An 18,462-nucleotide genomic window follows, 5' to 3' on the forward strand; every position below is an offset into this window, starting at 1 on the left:
TTAATCCTATGTATCTTTAATTAACTTAATTGGTCAAACTTTAGGCATCAACCTGTTTAATATCTCAGCATACTGGTAGCCCCAAATTCCATTTGCCCCCTTTATCGATTTAAGTACTTAATCTTATACAAGAGAAATTACATATCTTACTGGCAAAATTACAATAAAATCCCACTTAAAAGAATTAAATACACAAAGGTCTCTTGAAATTATTAAATTAATTTAAAATCCCAAAAGACCTCATTGTAAAAGATTCTATTTATTTAATTACAAAATTACCTTTATCTTTTTTTTAAGGTATATGCATTGACAACTCAAAATACAGTCATTAACAACTTAAAGGGTAATGATTAAAAACTATTGCGACAGATATTGACAACTCATATATTATATTTTTATGATACACTGAGCAAATGTGTTATTAATACTTGCTGTGATAATTGTTAGTCGTTACACTTTAAGCTATTAACTATTGCTCTTTTAATTGTCAATGCATACTTTAAAAAAAAAGTATTTTGATAATTAAACAAATAAAATCTCTTGCAATAAGGTTTTTTAGGACTTCAAAATAATTTGATAATTTCAAATGATCTTTTTGTATTTAATTCTCTTGGATTAGACCTTATTACAATTTTTCCTATCTTAATTTGAACAGATAGCATACAATTCTTTTTTATTAAAATTATAAGATTGTGAAAATATTCATAACCAACAAAGCTCATTTCTTGATCACCATTCAGCGATCTCACCTGTTAAAGGTTAAAAATGTTTTTAAAAAAAAAGTTAAAATATTTTAGAAAATTATAGAAGTCTTCTTTATCACCCCCTAATTTTAACGAATGTCCTTACTTTACATACAGTAGTTAATAAGCCCAAACAAGTACTAATTTATTTTGATGAATCATGTTGGCAAAAACAAAAATGTTGATGAGTCTTTTCTGTTAATTAATTTTCCTCACCCATTTACTCATTTTTTTAAAAATTAGATTTACTAAAATTTCCCTCTCCCCTCCAATCAATTTGGGTGGTGTAAATAACACTAACTTGATTTGACAAGTCATATATCCTATTCACCTTTTGATGAACGAAGTAGACGTGAAGCTGATGAAAAACGACAAGAACAGGAGGACGACGAACCCTTTTAAGAGTCTTATACGGCACCCATATAAAACGACGTTCACTAGTGGGCAGCTTTACGCTCATCACATGCCAACTTTATGCTCAAGATATCCGCCACACTTTTCAAAGAGGTTTTAGTACTAGTTAAAGGAACCTTTTCATACACACAGTAAAAAAAAAAAAATCAAATTTCTAACTAAATAGTTAGAGAATTCAACTAGATACTCACTGTGTTAGGCCTTATAGTTAAATAATACTACCTCCAGTCCATAATACTATCTTCAATCTTTAATAGAAGATCTTATTTAACTTTTATTTTGATCTTAAATATAAATCTCAATCCACTTTGTCTCTTATATTTATTTATTTTTTAAAAAATAGTCCTTCTAATAATAGTAGTTATAGCCAATACACTTGATTAGTAAGGATATTTTAAGAAAAACAACATCTATCTATTACAAGTAACTCTTAAAGAGTTAGTTGACTAATTTGAGTAGATTAAGAAAATTAAAGTTAGTTACTTGTAATAGATAGATGTTGTTTTTCTTAAAATATCCTGACTAATCAAGTGTATTAACTAAAACTATCATTATTACAAAAATTATCTTAAAAATAGATAAATATGAAAAACATAATGAATTGAGGTATTGTATTTAAGATCAAAATAAAAATCCAACCAAACCGAAGTTGTGGCATTTTTATCCTTGGCTCAAGCTAGATTAAAGTCGCCTTACTTTTGTAGTGAAACCCGGAACTAGACATGGAACCCAAACGACTTTTAAAAAAACCGGATGTACTTTCAAACCATTTGTAGGTTATTTCATGGAAAATATCATATAATGTGAAATGATCATATTAACAATTAGACTTATTCTATGCATAGTACACATACAATTAGTTGAACCTTAAAAACAGAGGCTTTGGCATTTTCAATTTAACATTCCGTCAATTTTGAAACAGTGAAAAAAATACCAATAACATACCATCAACATCATAAGTAGGGGTGTTCAACACCAGCCCGTCCCTGTCAGCCTGTTCTGGTCCCGGTTTTATTGGGACAGGGTGGGCCCATCCAGAAATTTTTCAGAACAGGACAAAATTTGACGGGACAGAAAAAGGGACCGAGACAGGGTCATCCCGGCCCAGTCCCGTTTATTTTTTTATTTTGTTCATATTTATATAATTTTTTTTTTTGAAGATTTGATACTATTGTATGAAACTACAGACCTATTTATTTAGAGTTTTTATATTTGTTGATGATTTGAGACTATTGATTATTAGAATTTCCAACAAGTTTTTATTGTGTTCAAAATTTTTATTTAGAGTTTTTAATGACTATTATATACGATATTTTTGGGCTTTTGTTTAAGGGTGCCCAAAGAAATAAAAAGGAAAACAAAAATGTTTTTATAAGGGCTAAACTCAAAAAACTATAATTAGAAAAAAAAATCAGATTTTATTGTATCCAACAACTCAAAAAAATAAAATAAAAATAAAAAAATTTAAATTGGGTCGTCTCGGTTCTGTCCTATCCCAACCGGGATTGGAACGACACTGAGACAGGACAGGACACGGGACAACAAAGTTGTCTAGTTACTGTTTATCGGGACAGAACCGAAACAAACTTGTCGTGGTCCCGATCCGTCTCATGAACAACCCTAATCATAAGATTGGCATAAGGGTGAACAGAACAAAATAATGAACCTACCCTTCCAATAATTCTGCTAGTCTGACTTTTCGTTGAGTTGCTTCGTGAAAAGCCTGTATACTACCTCCGGTCCTAATTATAAAATATTATGGTTTTATAATTAGAACCAGAGATAATATATATATTTACATCTGCATGCCAAGAGTTTTGCCAACAGGCAAGTCGGAAAATTTCCAGAGCTTTCTGTGTTATTCTTCTCGTCTCAGCTGGTTTGTAACTTGGATTTTTCTGGAGATCTAAATTTTTTAACAGATCAGCGAAGAAGTGGAGCTAAAACTGTGCCTTCCCTAATTTCCCTTTGTTTAATTAGCTCCATCTTTCCCATTTGCCTTCCCTCTTAGACTTTGTATCATCGTTTGCCTCCTCCTCCACCATCTACAGAACAAATTAATTAAGATTTTTGGATCAATTTGCAAAGATAAGATTTTATTTTGTTTATTGCTGCCGGGTGGGTGAAATGGCTTTTGCTCATATGTTCTACATCTGGGAAGATGCCCGAGATGGGCTTGTAGCAGTCAGATGCGATCATTTTGACTACAGGACTTTCCTTTCATTATAAAGTTGGGAAAGTTTTACAATTCCATGAAGATGCAATGGGAAAAAGATTTTAACTATAAAGTTAGTTGTGAAACCTTAATCGTACTCGTTGAAAGAGAACAAACCATTGAGAAGCCGTGGATTCTGTTTATTTTCAAACAATATTCAAGTGTTTTATAGTAGCTAAAATGAAAAACAGATAAACTCTCAAATGTGTAAATGTATGAAGAAGAATGCAATTTTCATATATTTAAAATTTAGAAAATCAAGCTCTGGTGGTTGGGGGGGGGGAGATAGAGATGAAATATTTTAAATCAAGGGAGAAAAGGAATTTCTTTATCTTTTTGTTTGTATTAACGGTTGAGGATTCCTCTTCCTAGTCATTGTGGGCAATATTGTGGGCCATAAACAAGCGATTATGATTATTGGGGTGATGGTCTCTCCACCAAATGACTTATAAGTAATTTTTTAATTGTAATTTACAAAATAAAAAATAAACATGTGAAAAAAGTTTTATTTCGACTTATATAAAACAAACTTATATAGGTGTTTCTAAACAGAATCCCAAACAGGTTTGCAATCTTTGGATATAATAATATAGTGACTGAATCTCTTCCAAGAGGATTATGCACAAGTATATTTATGTATCTCATTGTTCTAGCTTTTGATCGTCTAAAATAAAAATTTTGTCTTTTGCACTATTTGATTTGGTTGTTTCCCATAACCTTAACAAGGTTCTCATACTCTTATATTGGTCATCAAATCTGGATATATATCTTTGATTTACATGTATCTATCAAATCTGTTTATTTTAATTTCAGATGCAGGAACTTGTACTCAAATTCGTGCAGAGAAAACAAAAGAAATGACATAAAAAGTTTAGATTTTCAACATAAAAGAACTGAAAACTTAAATTTTTTTTTTAGAGTACTTTGAAGAAAGTTGGAACCTGCATGTCTTGGTCATGTGTCCTATTTTTCTTTAAAATCTACGTACTCATGTGTGATTAGAGAATTTAATACAATGAACACAAAAAACTTAACCAATATATTGTCCTTTATCTTATATCTCTTCTACTCTTTTCTTTTTCTTTTTTTAATTTAGAGGAGTATGCAATATGCACTAATTGACTAAAGTTATAGGCAATATCAAACTTGTAACCTCTCTTTAGTAAAGAAAGTATTCATGCCACCTGACTAAAAAGTCATTGTTACTCATTTCATTTTTCTATGCCTATTCTCTGCCTCTTTCATTTTCACAAACAATAATTCAATAAAAAGAGCTATCACTAGAGCACATGAGAGTGCTTTGCTTGATTCTGCTGCGAGTTTTCATTATTTTCAGTTTCCGTGAGATCAATACCTTTTTTTTTAAAAAAAAAAAAAATTTCGGGCTTGACACTTGACAGAGCCATTTTATGCCCAACATGTTTGAGATAAACTCAAGAAGTCCAAGTCACATACAGATTTAGTTTTTGTTATCATCAAAATATTTTGAAGGCTTGGTGTCAGCAGTTATAATATTAATGATTTTCTTATACCTTTATAGTTTAATTTATAAGTTCTGAAGGAAGACTTTTCCATAAAAAAATTCACTCTTCATTTTTTTTAAATGGAAAAAAATTTGCAAAATTTCAAGAAATAATTTTTCGAAAATCAAAGGAAAAATTTTAAATCAATATTTAGAACTTAAAGAGCCTATATGAGAATATATTATTGATTTGTAAGTCTTTATATGTTGAGAATAAATTGCACAGTAGGAATCGTAAATTAATAATGATATTTAAATGATTAAATATTAATGTATTAATATTGATCCGAGTTAATAAATGAAGAGATTCCTCTCCCAATTTTAACGAAAAAGAATGTTTCCATTTAGTTTTCTTTCCACTTCTCTCTATTTATTATTTTTACCATTGGATTAATATCCAATGGTTAAGAATTAATATATTTTAGCAATAGTATAATATTAAATAATAAATATATATAAAAATAATTTTAGCTTATACATGATAAATACTATGATATTATTATAGTTAGATAGCATAAGATAAAAAAATTATAAAATATTTTAATAAAAATCTATGGAAGTAATATATGCATATTAATTTTCTACTGCTTACATATATATTTTTTGTTTAATTAATCTTGTAATAATATTTTTATAATTTATTAGATAGGTCAAATGAAGAATCACAAGGTTTTATTTATCACCATACAACAATTAAACAGAGAAATCATAACGAGGGAACCAAGCATTTCTGTGAAGATCAAAACGACGGACCGTTTGTGTGTAGATTTTTTTTTTGGTACAATAAAAGTTTAGGTGTGTAGATTTTTTTTCGTACAATAAAAATTTAAACGAGTTGGGTCTCAAAGGCTCATCAGAATTAGGATAGACTTCTAAACTCAGAAAGTGATTACAGAGGCACTTATAGATCGCTATCAATAAGATCATCATATCAATAACAAGATTTAAATTCATAATCTTATATGTTATCAGTTGATTCCTTACCAATTTAACTAACTTTTAATGATTTTTGCATGTAGATTAGTGTGCTGCTTCAAAATGTTAATGTTACCACATGACTTGCCGTTTCAATGGTCCACCAGGCCAGCAGGCCCGACCCAAATTAAATAAATATGGGCGTAGAAGAAGTGATTCGGCTGAGTTCGGATTGCTAGGGTTTTATGTGATCTTCTCGTCCCTGGCTTGCAGCTCGGATTCGACGATGACCTTGTCGCGTGGCGGTACAAGGTATGCCTCCGTCAAATCTTCTTTGCTCTGCACCTCTCTGTGTCTTCGGTCGTTTTCTCCAACTTCCTTTTTTATTTATTTTATAAATCCTCGAAACATTGAAGATTATGTCTATTTGTTTAATTGCTTGCTTCATATGCGTCATCCACCCTCTACCGTTCAAATTACTGAGATTGTAGGATCAATTGCTGCTATGAGATGTTATCCCACTCTTATTGTTGTTTCACTTTTCACGCCAGCAGGATCTGAGGGATTCACGCCATGCCTTGGTTGGTCTGAACAGCTTTATGAGCTACTACTTCCGTGCGGGTGAAATGGATTTTGCTTTCTTTAACTTTCTTGCTATGGGCTGTCAGTCAGATACGATGACTACCTTAATGAAACAATTTTTCTTTATCAATGGGGTTGTGAAAGCTCTGTTGGAAAAGGGATTTTATCTCACGGAAGTTAGCTATGTCACATTGATTTATATATCTAATTTAATTTATTAGATTCTTCCCATATCATAAAGTTGGTCTGAAGTGGATTAAAATCTGACCTAATAAATTATGAGCTCAGTGAAGCCATGGATCTCTTTAAAGAGATCTTATGTACTTTGGAAAGAATCTCATGTGTGCAAGATAAAATTTTAGAGAATCTCATGTGTGCAAGATAGTTTAAGATTAGGCTTTTTAATGATCCACGAAAAGAATAAACATGATACTCAAAATTGAGAAGTTAGTCCAGCGGGTTGCAGAGGAATGCTCATTCCTTTTACTATATCTGCCGAGGCTTCTTCTTCTTAGCTAGTGGCGACGTCGGCCATAAAAGTACTGTGGTGATAGTCATCCTTTGGGACAATGTCTTTTCTCTCCACCAATGCCCTCTTTGGACAACGGAGGGACTGAACCTAGTTCATGGGGATTAAGCACAGGTATATTTATGTATCTTTGTTATAGTTTTTAATCGTTTGAAGCAAAAATTTTGTCTTCTGCATTATTTGATTTGGTTGTGAAACTTTGATTTATTTGATTTATATCAATTTATATCTGATCTGTCTCTTTTGGGCAATATCAATTAAAATGTCATCCCCAGGATCATTACTAAGATTAGTGCTTTTGCTTCAATTATAGCACGTAGGCTTTCGAGTTATTTCAATTAGTAAGTAGTTTCTATAAACAAAGTATCAGACATTTGTTTTTGTGGAATAGATGTTATTATGTTGGTTCTATAGTGACTGATGAGAGAGTTTTGCAATGCAGGTTAGAAGGGCTTGTTAAATCTGTGTGGTTTAATTCCAGATGCAAGAACTTGTACTCGTCAAATCATCGCAGAGAAGATACAAGAGAATAATAACTCTTTTAGATTTTCAATATAAAAGAACTGAGAAATTATAATGTCTTTCTCAAGAGGATTTTCAAGAAAGTTGGATGCATGTCCCTTGCTTGGTATTGGCAAGTTAGGCTATTTATTTTTGTTCTGTTTTATGTCGTTGTATATTTTTAGCTAGTTTAGTCTGGTTGATATTATATTTAAGACTGGAGGAGTATTTATTTTTGTTTTCTGCTCATCTCTTTGTATCTTCAATCAAATGTATACATCATTTGCTGACTTAATATTGAATTTTTTTTTTTGTGATGCCAGACACAATTAAAATGTTTTTTTAAAAAAAAAAATTTGGGGAATACAACCATAGTTATCTCAAAGCATGTAAACTGCGGGAAAGATTAATCTGGATTGAGATGTAAAGCCCGGCTAATATAATATAAGACTAAAGTAAACAGGACACAAAATTACTAAATTACTAAATTATTTAATTATAACATAAGTTATATTAGTTTTTTTATAACTATAATGTATATTAATAAATTATATATTAATCTATAAGTTCGATAAATTATTTTAAAAAATAATAAATTAAAACATTTTAAAATAATTTAGTATATATTTTTTAATTTTTTTAAGTTAGTTGATTGATTTTTATGTTGTGTACCGGGGTGCCGGACTTAGTTTTTGTTTATTTTGTTTTTTTTTTTTAAAAAAGAAGCAACGCGGCGCACTAGTGTCTTTGCAGTGTTAAAAACAGGGGAACAAATGACCTATATCACCTCTAGTCTTAAATATAAAAAATAGTTGACAGTCGTAAATATAAGATCTCAATTCATTTTATCTTTTAAATTTGTAATGTATTCTCAAAAATATCCTTCTTGATTGTAAAGTATTTCCAACCAAGTATAAGTTTAATTTACATGATTAAATAAGTATAATCTAAAAAAGTCAACACACATTTGTTTCAAACAACTAATTTAACTAATTTTTTTAATCTTTTTAAATAATTATCAAAATTTTATATTAAGAATCGAATGTAATACAATGTTTTTCTTTGACTTTATCAGTTCTTCACTTTTTTTAATTAAACCCTAAATTATGTTTATAAATTATATTTTTCTTGAGGATCAGAGGGGAGTACCTTCTGATCATAAATTGGAAACAAAATTCATCAAAAATGTTATTAATAAAAATGACCTAAATCAAAATAGCGATGCACAACATTTTCAAAATACATTTTTTTACGTATAAAAATTTATCATATTCTATGGGCTAATAAAATTTTTAATTGGATTTTTTTCCTAATTTTTTCCAAAAAGAGTTTGCATTATTTTCTTTGCAATAATCGCCGTTAATAGGAAAGCAACAAAAATGTGTTGTTAATGGCTCCGCCCCCCAAAAATAATCATATATGGGATGGGAAATGCGCACAATTTTTTATTTTTCTTTGACCAGACAATTTTTTTAATTTTTATAATGACAAAAATATTTTGATATTATGTCCCCACGTAATCTTGATCTTTTGAACCCACCCAATATAATCAACTTAATTAAACTCCCTCATGCATTTTTTTATGATATTGAACAATTTACTTTAAATGCTCCAAACCCACTCATTTATCGTTTTTGTTATTTTCTTCAGATTTTCATTTTTTTAATAATTATAACAATTCATCGATAATATTTTATAAAAGATAAGCTCCTTTTTATAAGTACTCTGGTCTTTATTATACTCCATCCGTTCCTTATTATAAGAGACATTTGATGTTTATAGCATGTTCCTATATATAAGAGACACTTAAAAGTTATCTCTATTTTTTTGTATTGATTTTTTATTTTACCCCTATTTATTTTGTCTCCAACTCACACATTCTCTCCCTCCCACTTCTCTTTCTTTTAATAATTTAATTATTCTCTCTCATACTTTCTCTCCTTATTAATGGGGGCATTGTTGGAAAAAACATTATACTTTTTACACATTAATTGTCCTCAACTAATTTTAACTGTTTTTTTTTATCAACGTAATTTTGTTATTTGTCTCTTATAATAAGGAACGGAGGGAGTAAGTCTCAAATAACTAATTCACGGGTAACAAATAATTAGTTAAAATTAGTTAAAACAATAAATATGTTAAAAATATACTTTTATTTTTAAATATGTCTTTATAATAAATGAAAAAGAAAAAGAAAATAATGTATGGGAAAATGTGATAGAGAAAGTGAAAGCATGACAGAAAGAGAATAAATAATTAAAGGTAAAATTAACAAAATACATTAAATATTAAGACAAATTTTAAATTGAAACTTATAAAATGCACCATATCCCCCTCTAAATTGAAAACTTATAAATAAGATGTAGGATATCGGATAAGACTAAATTAGTATACTGTATTAATAACTCTTTTTTTTTTTTTAATGAAGTAGACATGAAAAAATATTAACATTTCTCTCATGAGAGATTTACATATATCATTCTTTCTCATAAATTGAAAAAACATTCATAAAAAAATTTATTAATGAAAATAACCTAAATCAAAATACCGATATAAAACATTTTCAAAATACATTTTTTTAAGTACGAAAATTTATCATGTTCTATTTACTAATTTTTTTCCAAAAAGAGTTCGCATTATTTTCTTTGCATTAATCTCCGTTAATAGAAAAGCGACAAAAATGTGTTGTTAATGCCTTAATGGCTCCGCCACCCACAATAATCATACACGGGATGGGAAATGCGCACCATTTTTTTTTTTTGACCAGACAATTTTTTTCATTTTTATATTATAGTATTCTATTATTTTCATATACAATGACAAAAAATTTTTGATATTATGTTCCCACGTAATCTCGATCTTTTGAGCCCACCCAATATAATCACCTTAATTAAACTCACTCATCCATTTTTTCATGATATTTAACAATTTACTTTAAATGCTCCAAACCCACACATTTATCGTTTTTGCTATTTTCTTCAGATTTCCATTTTTAAATAATTATAATAATTAATCAATAATATTTTATAAAAGATAAACTCCCACTTATAAGGACTCCCTCTTATTCTTATTATGAGCTTCAAATAACTAATTCACGGGTAACAATAATTAGTTAAAAGTAATAAATATGTTAGAAATATATTTTTATTTTCTAATATGCCTTTATAATAAATAAAAAAAGAAAAAAAAGTATGGAGAAATGTAATAGAGAGAGTGAGAGTGTGACAGAGAGAGAATAAATAATTAAAAGTAAAATTGAAAAAAATAAATTAAATGTTAGGCAAATTTTAAATTGAAACTTATAAAATAGACCATATTCCTATCTAAATTTGAAACTTACAAATAGGACTGGAGGAGTATCAAGACTAAACTTTTATGAGATATTTATATATACTACCTTCAATTCTAATTATAAGATTTCGTTTGTCATTATAATTAGGAATGGAGGTAGTATCATTCTTCCAAAAATAAATTTTGAGGTAATTTCACTATTTCAGTCGTTAATTCTTGCTTCTTTGTAAATTTCTTTTAGTTATATATTATGAGGGATTCTTTATCTCGCCATTATCAGAATAGAATCCTTCAGTATTACCCACACCTAATCTCACTATATTAATATTATCATCTGAATTACCTTCTAATTAACTGCTACATTATTGTAAATTTGAGAATCCATGAACAATTTATCTACTTTAACCTTCTTCTTTCTCAATTGCAGATGGAGGCAGAAATTAAAAGTAACGTAGACAATGGAATATGAAGACAAACAAATTAAATAAGAATCCTATCCCACAGACGGCAAGCCTATCGCACAGACAGCAACAAAAGCTGTCGTGTACTAATGAAACAGTTTCTGTCGTTGGCACAAGTTTCGAGCGCTCACACCCATAGGCCAAATAATATTTCAGTGCAAGTTGGAGTATACGACAAAATTTTCAACAGAGCTCACATGTCCGATCTCTGATCTATATATATAATAGGGAAAATTTCACTGTAGGACCGCACAAGACAATTAATCTCAAAAAGCCTCCAAAACTTTCTGAAACCTCACTGTAGGACCAAGGGGCCAATCTGATATTAATTCCACAAATGAAATGACGCCACTACCCTTAGCATCAGGTGAACCAGTCCACATGTGAACGGACTGATTCCACGTGTGAATATATGTATTTATTCTGCAAATTGGCTAGTTCCCCTTGCAAATGCGCTCTCCCGCACTTGTTCACTCACGGACACAGCTTCAGTTGAACCAGTCCACATGTGAATGGACTGATTCCACGTGTGAATATATGTATTTATTCTGCAAATGGCTAGTTTCCCTTGCAAATGCGCTCTCCGCACTTGTTCCCTCAAGGAAATAAGTTTCTACTAGGGGCAGTGGCATCATTTCGTTTGTGGAATTAATATCAAATTAGCCCTTTGGTCCTGCAGTGAAGTTTCAGAAAGTTTTGAGGGCTCTTTGAGATTAATTGTCTTCTGCGGTCCTACAGTGAAATTTTCCCATAATAATATGATTTTGCTTTATGAAAATTCACATTTGTTTACCTGTTTAATCGCCAACTAAAGTCTAAAGCTTCACACACGAAACAGAGAAAGAGAGAGAGGTTTGAAATACAGCATGGGTTCTGTTGCCAGAGATGGACCGAAACCGCATGCTGTGTTGACCCCATTGCCTCTTCAAGGCCATATCAATTCATTGTTCAAGCTAGCAAAGCTCCTTCATGTTCGAGGCTTTTTCATAACCTTCGTGAACACTGAGTTCAACCATAAGCGTTTGCTTAGATCAAGAGGTGTTAAAAGCCTTGATGATGGCCTCTCAGATTTTCGATTTGAAACCATCCCAGATGGTCTTCCTCCTCCTACTGATGATAATGCCTCCCAGGATGTATCCTCTCTTTGTGATTCCACCAGAAAGAATTGTCTCCTTCCCTTTCAAAGGCTTCTTGGGAGACTTAGTGAATCTGCCTCTAATGGCCTAATCCCTCCAGTCACTTGCTTGGTTTCTGATGTTGTCATGTTCTTCACTGTTGATGCTGCTGAAGCACTTGGACTCCCTATTGTTCTTCTTTGGCCTGCTAGTGCTTGTTCATTGTTGGGTTTTGCGCACTATCAAAATCTACTCGATAGAGGGGTTGTACCACTCAAAGGTATTATACTATGTTTCTTCATGTAATTCATGTCTTAATGTTCTTTATGTTTGATGCTTTAAGGGCTCATCCTTTGTTGATTCTATTGTGCAGACGAGAGCTCTTTGACAAATGGGTACTTGGAGGAAGAAATAAATTGGATTCCAGGTATGAGAAATATTAAGTTAAAAGATCTCCCTACCTTTGTGAGGACGACAGATCCAAATGATCTAATGTTTCATTTTCTTATTGAAATGGTGAAAAAAGCTCATAAAGCCTCTGCTATTTGTTTCAACACATTTGATGAGCTTGAAATGTGATGCATAAAAGCTCTTTCCTCCATTTATTCCATTCCTGTTTACACATAGGCCTTTTTCCAGCCTTTCTACTAAGCCAAATTCAACAAAACAACCAATTGTCATCTTTGAAATCTAGTCTTTGGAAAGAGGAGACCGAATGCCTTGATTGGCTAGAACTCAAGGGAACCAGATCTGTCGTTTATGTGAATTTTGGAAGTATCCAGTTATGTCTGCAGAACAATTGTACGAGTTTGCTTGGGGTTTAGCCAATAGCAAAAAGCCCTTCCTATGGATCATAAGGCCCTGACCTAGTTAATGGTGGTTCTGTGATATTATCATCTGACTTTCTAACTGAGATTAAAGATAGGTCGGTCTCATAGCAGTTGGTGTGAACAAGAGAAAGTTTTGAACCATCCTTCAGTTGGAGTGTTCTTGACACATTGTGGGTGGAACTCTGTGACAGAGAGTATATGTGCAGGAGTTCCTATGGCATGTTGGCCTTTCTTTGCAGATCAACAAACAAATTGTAAATATGCATGCCAAGACTGGGGAATTGGAGTTGAAATTGATACAAATGTGAAGAGAGAAGAGGTTGAGAAGCTTGTGAACAACTTGATGGAAGGAGAGCAAGGGAAGACGATGAGACGGAAGACTTTACAATGGAGGAAAATTGTCGAGGAGGACACGAGACCTGGTGGTTCTTCCTACAACAATTGGAAAAGTAATAAAAGATGTGCTTATCAAAATGAAAAATTAAGTCTAAGAAAACCTTAAATGATTTTTTTTTTTTTTTTGCTGCTCTATTGGAACTCTCCTTTTTTATGATGTTTGAACAAAATAAAAAATATAGCTTTATAATTTGCGTGTATATTCTTTGATCAACTGATTTGTGATGATTGTATCATGTATTTGGATTGTTTTAGTAGATGAAAAAGGCTTGGAACTGTTGGTTTTGTATTTGTAGATTCTGATGTTTCTGGTTTATGGCCGTTCCTATGATAAGGTTCTGTAAATTAAACATGGAGGTGAAAAAGACAATCTAAACAGATATTGAGAAAATTTAATTTAAGTTGTTGAATAAATAATTTTATCTTTCTTAAAATACTATCTTACTAAACATGTGTATTGCTGTATTGGAATTGCTATTTAATGAAACCTTTAACAAGTGTTTAACTACTATAAGGATTGTTTTTGAAAAAAATTAGATAAATAAAAATACAGAATGAATTTGAGTCAGATTAAATTAAATATTTAATTAGCTTTTATATTAAGAACATTGTTTTAACATTCTTTTGGTAAACATCGTTGGAATATTACGGCTGCTGACAGTTTTTGTTGTTGAAAATTTGTTCATACATGTCATCATTTGCTTAATACTCCTCCAATCCTTAATATAAGACCCATTTAACTAATTTGATTAATTAAGAAAGAGGTAGTTAGTTTTATTATAAAAAATGTGATACATTTTTCCTAAATACCATAATCAACTTTCTTATACCTCTCTTCTCTTTCCTTTTCTACTTGATTATGATTGAGGGAGATCCATAAGGTAATTTAGAGAAATTGATAAATATGAGAAATGAGTCTTATATTTAAGACCAAAACTAACTCAACAATTGGATCCTATATTAAAGACCGGAGGAGTATATTTTTAGTTATGGGCAAAATTCATTTTACACGCAGTTGAAAAATAAACCACACAGAATAGTAAAACATTCCAGAATATTGATACTTTCTGTACATAAAAATTTACTATCTCTGATCCTAATTATAAGATCTTATTTATAGTTTACAAATAGAATCTTATAATTAAGATCAAATGTATTTTCAGTTTCGCACAATTTTTGAATTTATATGTTATATTATTCTATTATTTTTATATATAATAACATAAAATTTTGATATTATGTCCCATTTGATCTTGAACTGTTGAATTGAACCACCCCAATATAATAAATTAATTAATCTCATACGTGTATTCATTATGCTAGTTAATAATTTACTTTAAATGCATCAAGTCCACGCATTTATCGTTTTTGTTATTTTATTCAATTATTCAATTTTTATTTTCTTCTTATCTATTTTTTATTAGAACTTTTACTAACCTATTTTTTGGGTTCTTTACTTTAGTTTTATTTTATGTGATGTGTTTCTGTTTCTTTTTCTTCTTCACTTTTGTTTTTATTTTAATTTCCGAGTTATGTTTGCAAAATATAATTTCATTAAAACAGTACACAAATTTGTATTCTATTTGGATAAAATAGATTTTGTGGTATCATATACGTAATTTTTAAAAAAGATTTGACAATAATAAATTTTAATACTCTCACCGGATTGTATTTTTCACTTTAAAATCATTTGAGATGATATTAAGTGGTAACATACAATTTTCAGCATATTTTTAATTAGCAAGCATTATCTGAATATCGAGATGAAATTGTTCACATTAATATAAAAAGTAAAACCTTGTTACGTTTTCTCCTCTATATTTGAATGTAATTTTAAATTTATTTTTTTGCCAACAGTATGTAATTTTAAATTTAGGAGAAATATTAAGCAAAACTATTATTAAATAGCAGTCCATCTCATTAAATTCGTTCCAAAATCTCGTACAAATATTTACGCAATAGAGACGGCATTGGTAGGCAAAAAAACTTAAAGGGAGAATGATATTTGGGTTGTTTAGTGTGAATAAGAAAAATTTTAAAAACAACGAGAGTTGAGTTCGACGGTGTGGGTTACTACAGGGCTAGTTTGGAAAGAGGCTAATTTCTTGCGATACAGCGAGCCAAAGTACAAATTTCTATTTAAAGAAGTGTTCACATTTAATACTCAATAGTATTTTGAATAGGATTATTCCTTTAAGAGGATATGCTTGAGCAGCAAAAGAAAAAAAGAAAGAAAATTTCTGATATATTTTAAAATTTATTAACTCATGTGTAAAAGTTAAATAACCTTTTAATTTGCACCTATGAATATATTTTTCAAAAAGTCTCATACTTTACTATGAAATGAGGCAAAAAGAAAAAATTAATAAATAATTAATATAATACCTTATAAAAAGGACAACAAAATTCCTTCTATAAGTGTTTTATAGACATGACCTGAAGGCGTATATTGTATCAATAACATTTTTTAATGAGGTAGAAATTAAAATATTAATATTTCCGTCGCGAGAGATTTACATATCATTCTTTCAAAAATAAATTTTGGGGTAATTTCGATAATTAATTCTTGCTTCTTTATAAATTTCTTTTGGTTATATTATGAGGGATTCTTTATCTTGCCATTATCAGAATTGAATCCTTCATTATTACCCGCACCTAATCTCACTATTGTCATCTGAACTACCTCCTAATCAACTACTACATTATTGTAAATTTGAGAATCCATTAATAATTTATCTACTTTAATTTTCTTATTTTTCAATTGCAGATGGGGGCAGAAATTAAAAAGTAATGTAGAGAATAGAATGTGAAGACAAACAAAATAAGAATCCTGTCTCACAGTGGGCAGCAAAAGCTAAGGAATCACACATATATATTTATATATATTGCAAAACTTAAACTAATAATCAAACATTTTCTATCATTGGTACAAGTTTCGAGTACCCAAACACATAAGCCAAATAATGCATTCTAAAATCTGAACTTCTTCAGCGGTGCAAGTCGGAGTAATCCAACAAAATCGTCATCGATCTCTGATCTAAATATATTCTTCACACACACACACACACTTGTTCACTTATTTTGTCAGCTTTCATTCCTATTGTATTATAATCACATATATAACTGATAGAATCTCAATTAAATCCAATTGAAACATCTAAATTCAAATTCAGGCCTATATTTTTAATAAATTTCTAACTAGGATGTGAGACTTAATTAGAGATTTTCTTTAAAATGTTGTTAAATGACCAAAATGTCCCTCTTTAAAGAATGAAAATACATAAAAACAAAAAAAAAGGAAGAAGTTAGGTTTGTATGTTCAGCTATTCATCAATGACGGTCGTTAATTAATCAAAAAATGAGCTCTTCTTATAAGATGAAGTCATGGAGAGCATATTGCCCAATATGGCATCCTATAGAAGAAGCATTAATATAATTTGAAAGATCAAGCTGCCGGTGAGAGCCGTTTTGTTTATTTGGAAGCTAACCAAATTGTGCCATTCACAGGACCAAAACTTATATGGACTTAGTTGAGCAAGATAAAACTTTTGAGATCAAGAATTTATAGCTTAAGGTACTATTTGGTATGAGGAAAATAGAGGGAAGAGGAGGGGAAGAAAAATTGTAATAAGTTCTATTTAAAAAATTGGAGAAGTGAAGTTTTGAAATTTTAATAAAGAGAAGAAGTAATATAAAAGAATAATAAAAATTAATTAAAAGTTTTTAACCTTTTTTTTTAAATTTTTTAAATAGAGCTTATCAAAATTTTTCCTCCCCTCCCCTTCTCTCATTTTTTTTTCTAGTACCAAACGAATTCTAAATGGCACCCCACACTTCATCTTATTACAAAAAGGTTGCAAGTTCTATATTTCAAGTAGCCAAAATAGGGTTGCTGTGTGTGATGGGTGTGTGGGCTTGCTTACTCTGACCAAAGTAGGGTTGTTGTGTGTGATGGGTGTATGGGCCAAAAATGGGGTTGTTGTGTGTGATGGGTGTATGGGCTAGCTCCAGCCAAAAATAGGGTTGTTGTGTGTGATGGGTGCGTGGGTTTACTCTCCTCAAGCATTAACTTGCCCAAATAAAATACCAACAGGAGTTGGTTCAAGTGGTAAGCGGCTTGGTACCATTTAAGTGAGATCTTGAGTTCGAGCCTCATGCATATGCAGAAATCCCTGTTGGGAGACTCATCCACCACAGCCAGGTGCGTGACGCGGGTCGGATCCAGATGTAGTCGGAGCAAAGCTCCGGTGAACTGGGTGGGCAACAAAAAAAAAAAACTTGCCCAAATAAAATAATATTAATAAACATGCAAGCATATTTTTTTGCTTTATGATATGATGTGTTTGAGAACTAGTTATATATAGTTCAAAATATCTTTTTAATAAAATTTATTTGGACAATGTATTGTTAAAAAAATTGAAGAAAAAATTGTTGAAAAATCTCCCGTTACAAAATTTATCACTCGAATACATCTAAAGACCGGGGTTTTTAAGCACGTGCAACTTTTCTATGCATGCAACATATTACCTCTAGTCTTAATTATAAAATCCTGTTTGTAAATTGTAAATGAGGTTTTATAATTATAACTAGAGGTAGTATTTTGTAAGGAAAAAAAATTTGTTTTAGCAATTTTCTTCTTCTTCTTCAAAAGAATATGGCAGATTCCTTGGGAAGTCCACGTACGCCGCCCCTGTGATTCTCATTAGCTTTGAAAAATCAAACCAAAATCCAAACTCATTCCAAACTCCTCATCTACCCTGCCAAGCCCACAACGGTCTCAAAAAATGATTGGTGTGTGGGCTTACCCTAACCAAAATCGGGTTGTTGTGTGTGATGGGTGTATGGGCTTACTCTACCCAAAAATAGGGTTGTTGTGTGTGATAGGTGCGTGGGTTTACGCTCCTCAAGGATTAACTTGTCCAAATTAACCAACAAAAAATTATTTCAC

The 18,462-nt window shown here is 30.7% G+C and overlaps 3 protein-coding genes and 1 long non-coding RNA gene across 5 annotated transcripts in view; 3 read left to right on the forward strand and 1 right to left on the reverse strand.

The window, feature by feature from the left end:
- The window catches only part of LOC114756077 (7-deoxyloganetin glucosyltransferase-like), a 91,800-nt gene that overhangs the window by 65,713 nt on the left and 7,625 nt on the right, over positions 1-18,462 (reverse strand). The gene's annotated exons all lie outside the window — the stretch shown is intronic.
- Positions 1-18,462, forward strand: part of LOC114756065 (7-deoxyloganetin glucosyltransferase) — a 91,379-nt gene that overhangs the window by 64,286 nt on the left and 8,631 nt on the right. The gene's annotated exons all lie outside the window — the stretch shown is intronic.
- On the forward strand, positions 6,037-7,756 carry LOC114756079 (uncharacterized). Of its 2 annotated transcripts, none has more exons than XR_003741399.1 (3): positions 6,037-6,121; positions 6,364-7,034; positions 7,363-7,756. It is a non-coding gene; the product is annotated as an uncharacterized LOC114756079 (long non-coding RNA). The 2 variants fall into 2 exon arrangements; XR_003741400.1 differs by having other exon boundaries at positions 6,052-6,121; positions 6,361-7,034.
- LOC114756078 (7-deoxyloganetin glucosyltransferase-like) lies at positions 12,012-13,626 on the forward strand. The gene is made up of 3 exons (XM_028944991.1): positions 12,012-12,568; positions 12,662-12,715; positions 13,358-13,626. The coding sequence occupies exons 1-3, from the start codon at positions 12,040-12,042 to the stop codon at positions 13,618-13,620; spliced, it is 846 nt and encodes a 281-aa protein (XP_028800824.1). The 5' UTR covers positions 12,012-12,039; the 3' UTR covers positions 13,621-13,626.

The sequence above is a fragment of the Neltuma alba genome, unplaced genomic scaffold (assembly GCF_004799145.2).
Source record: "Neltuma alba isolate B1F8T4 unplaced genomic scaffold, ASM479914v2 tig00010370_pilon, whole genome shotgun sequence".
Taxonomy (NCBI): domain Eukaryota; kingdom Viridiplantae; phylum Streptophyta; class Magnoliopsida; order Fabales; family Fabaceae; genus Neltuma; species Neltuma alba.

Bases quoted from the DNA above. Each gene is read 5' to 3' on its own strand.
- LOC114756078 (XM_028944991.1), top strand. From the start codon at position 12,040: ATGGGTTCTGTTGCCAGAGATGGACCGAAACCGCATGCTGTGTTGACC. The intron at 12,569-12,661 runs GTATTATACTAT...TCTATTGTGCAG, and splicing joins AGGGGTTGTACCACTCAAAG to ACGAGAGCTCTTTGACAAAT. The intron at 12,716-13,357 runs GTATGAGAAATA...CTTTCTTTGCAG, and splicing joins AGAAATAAATTGGATTCCAG to ATCAACAAACAAATTGTAAA.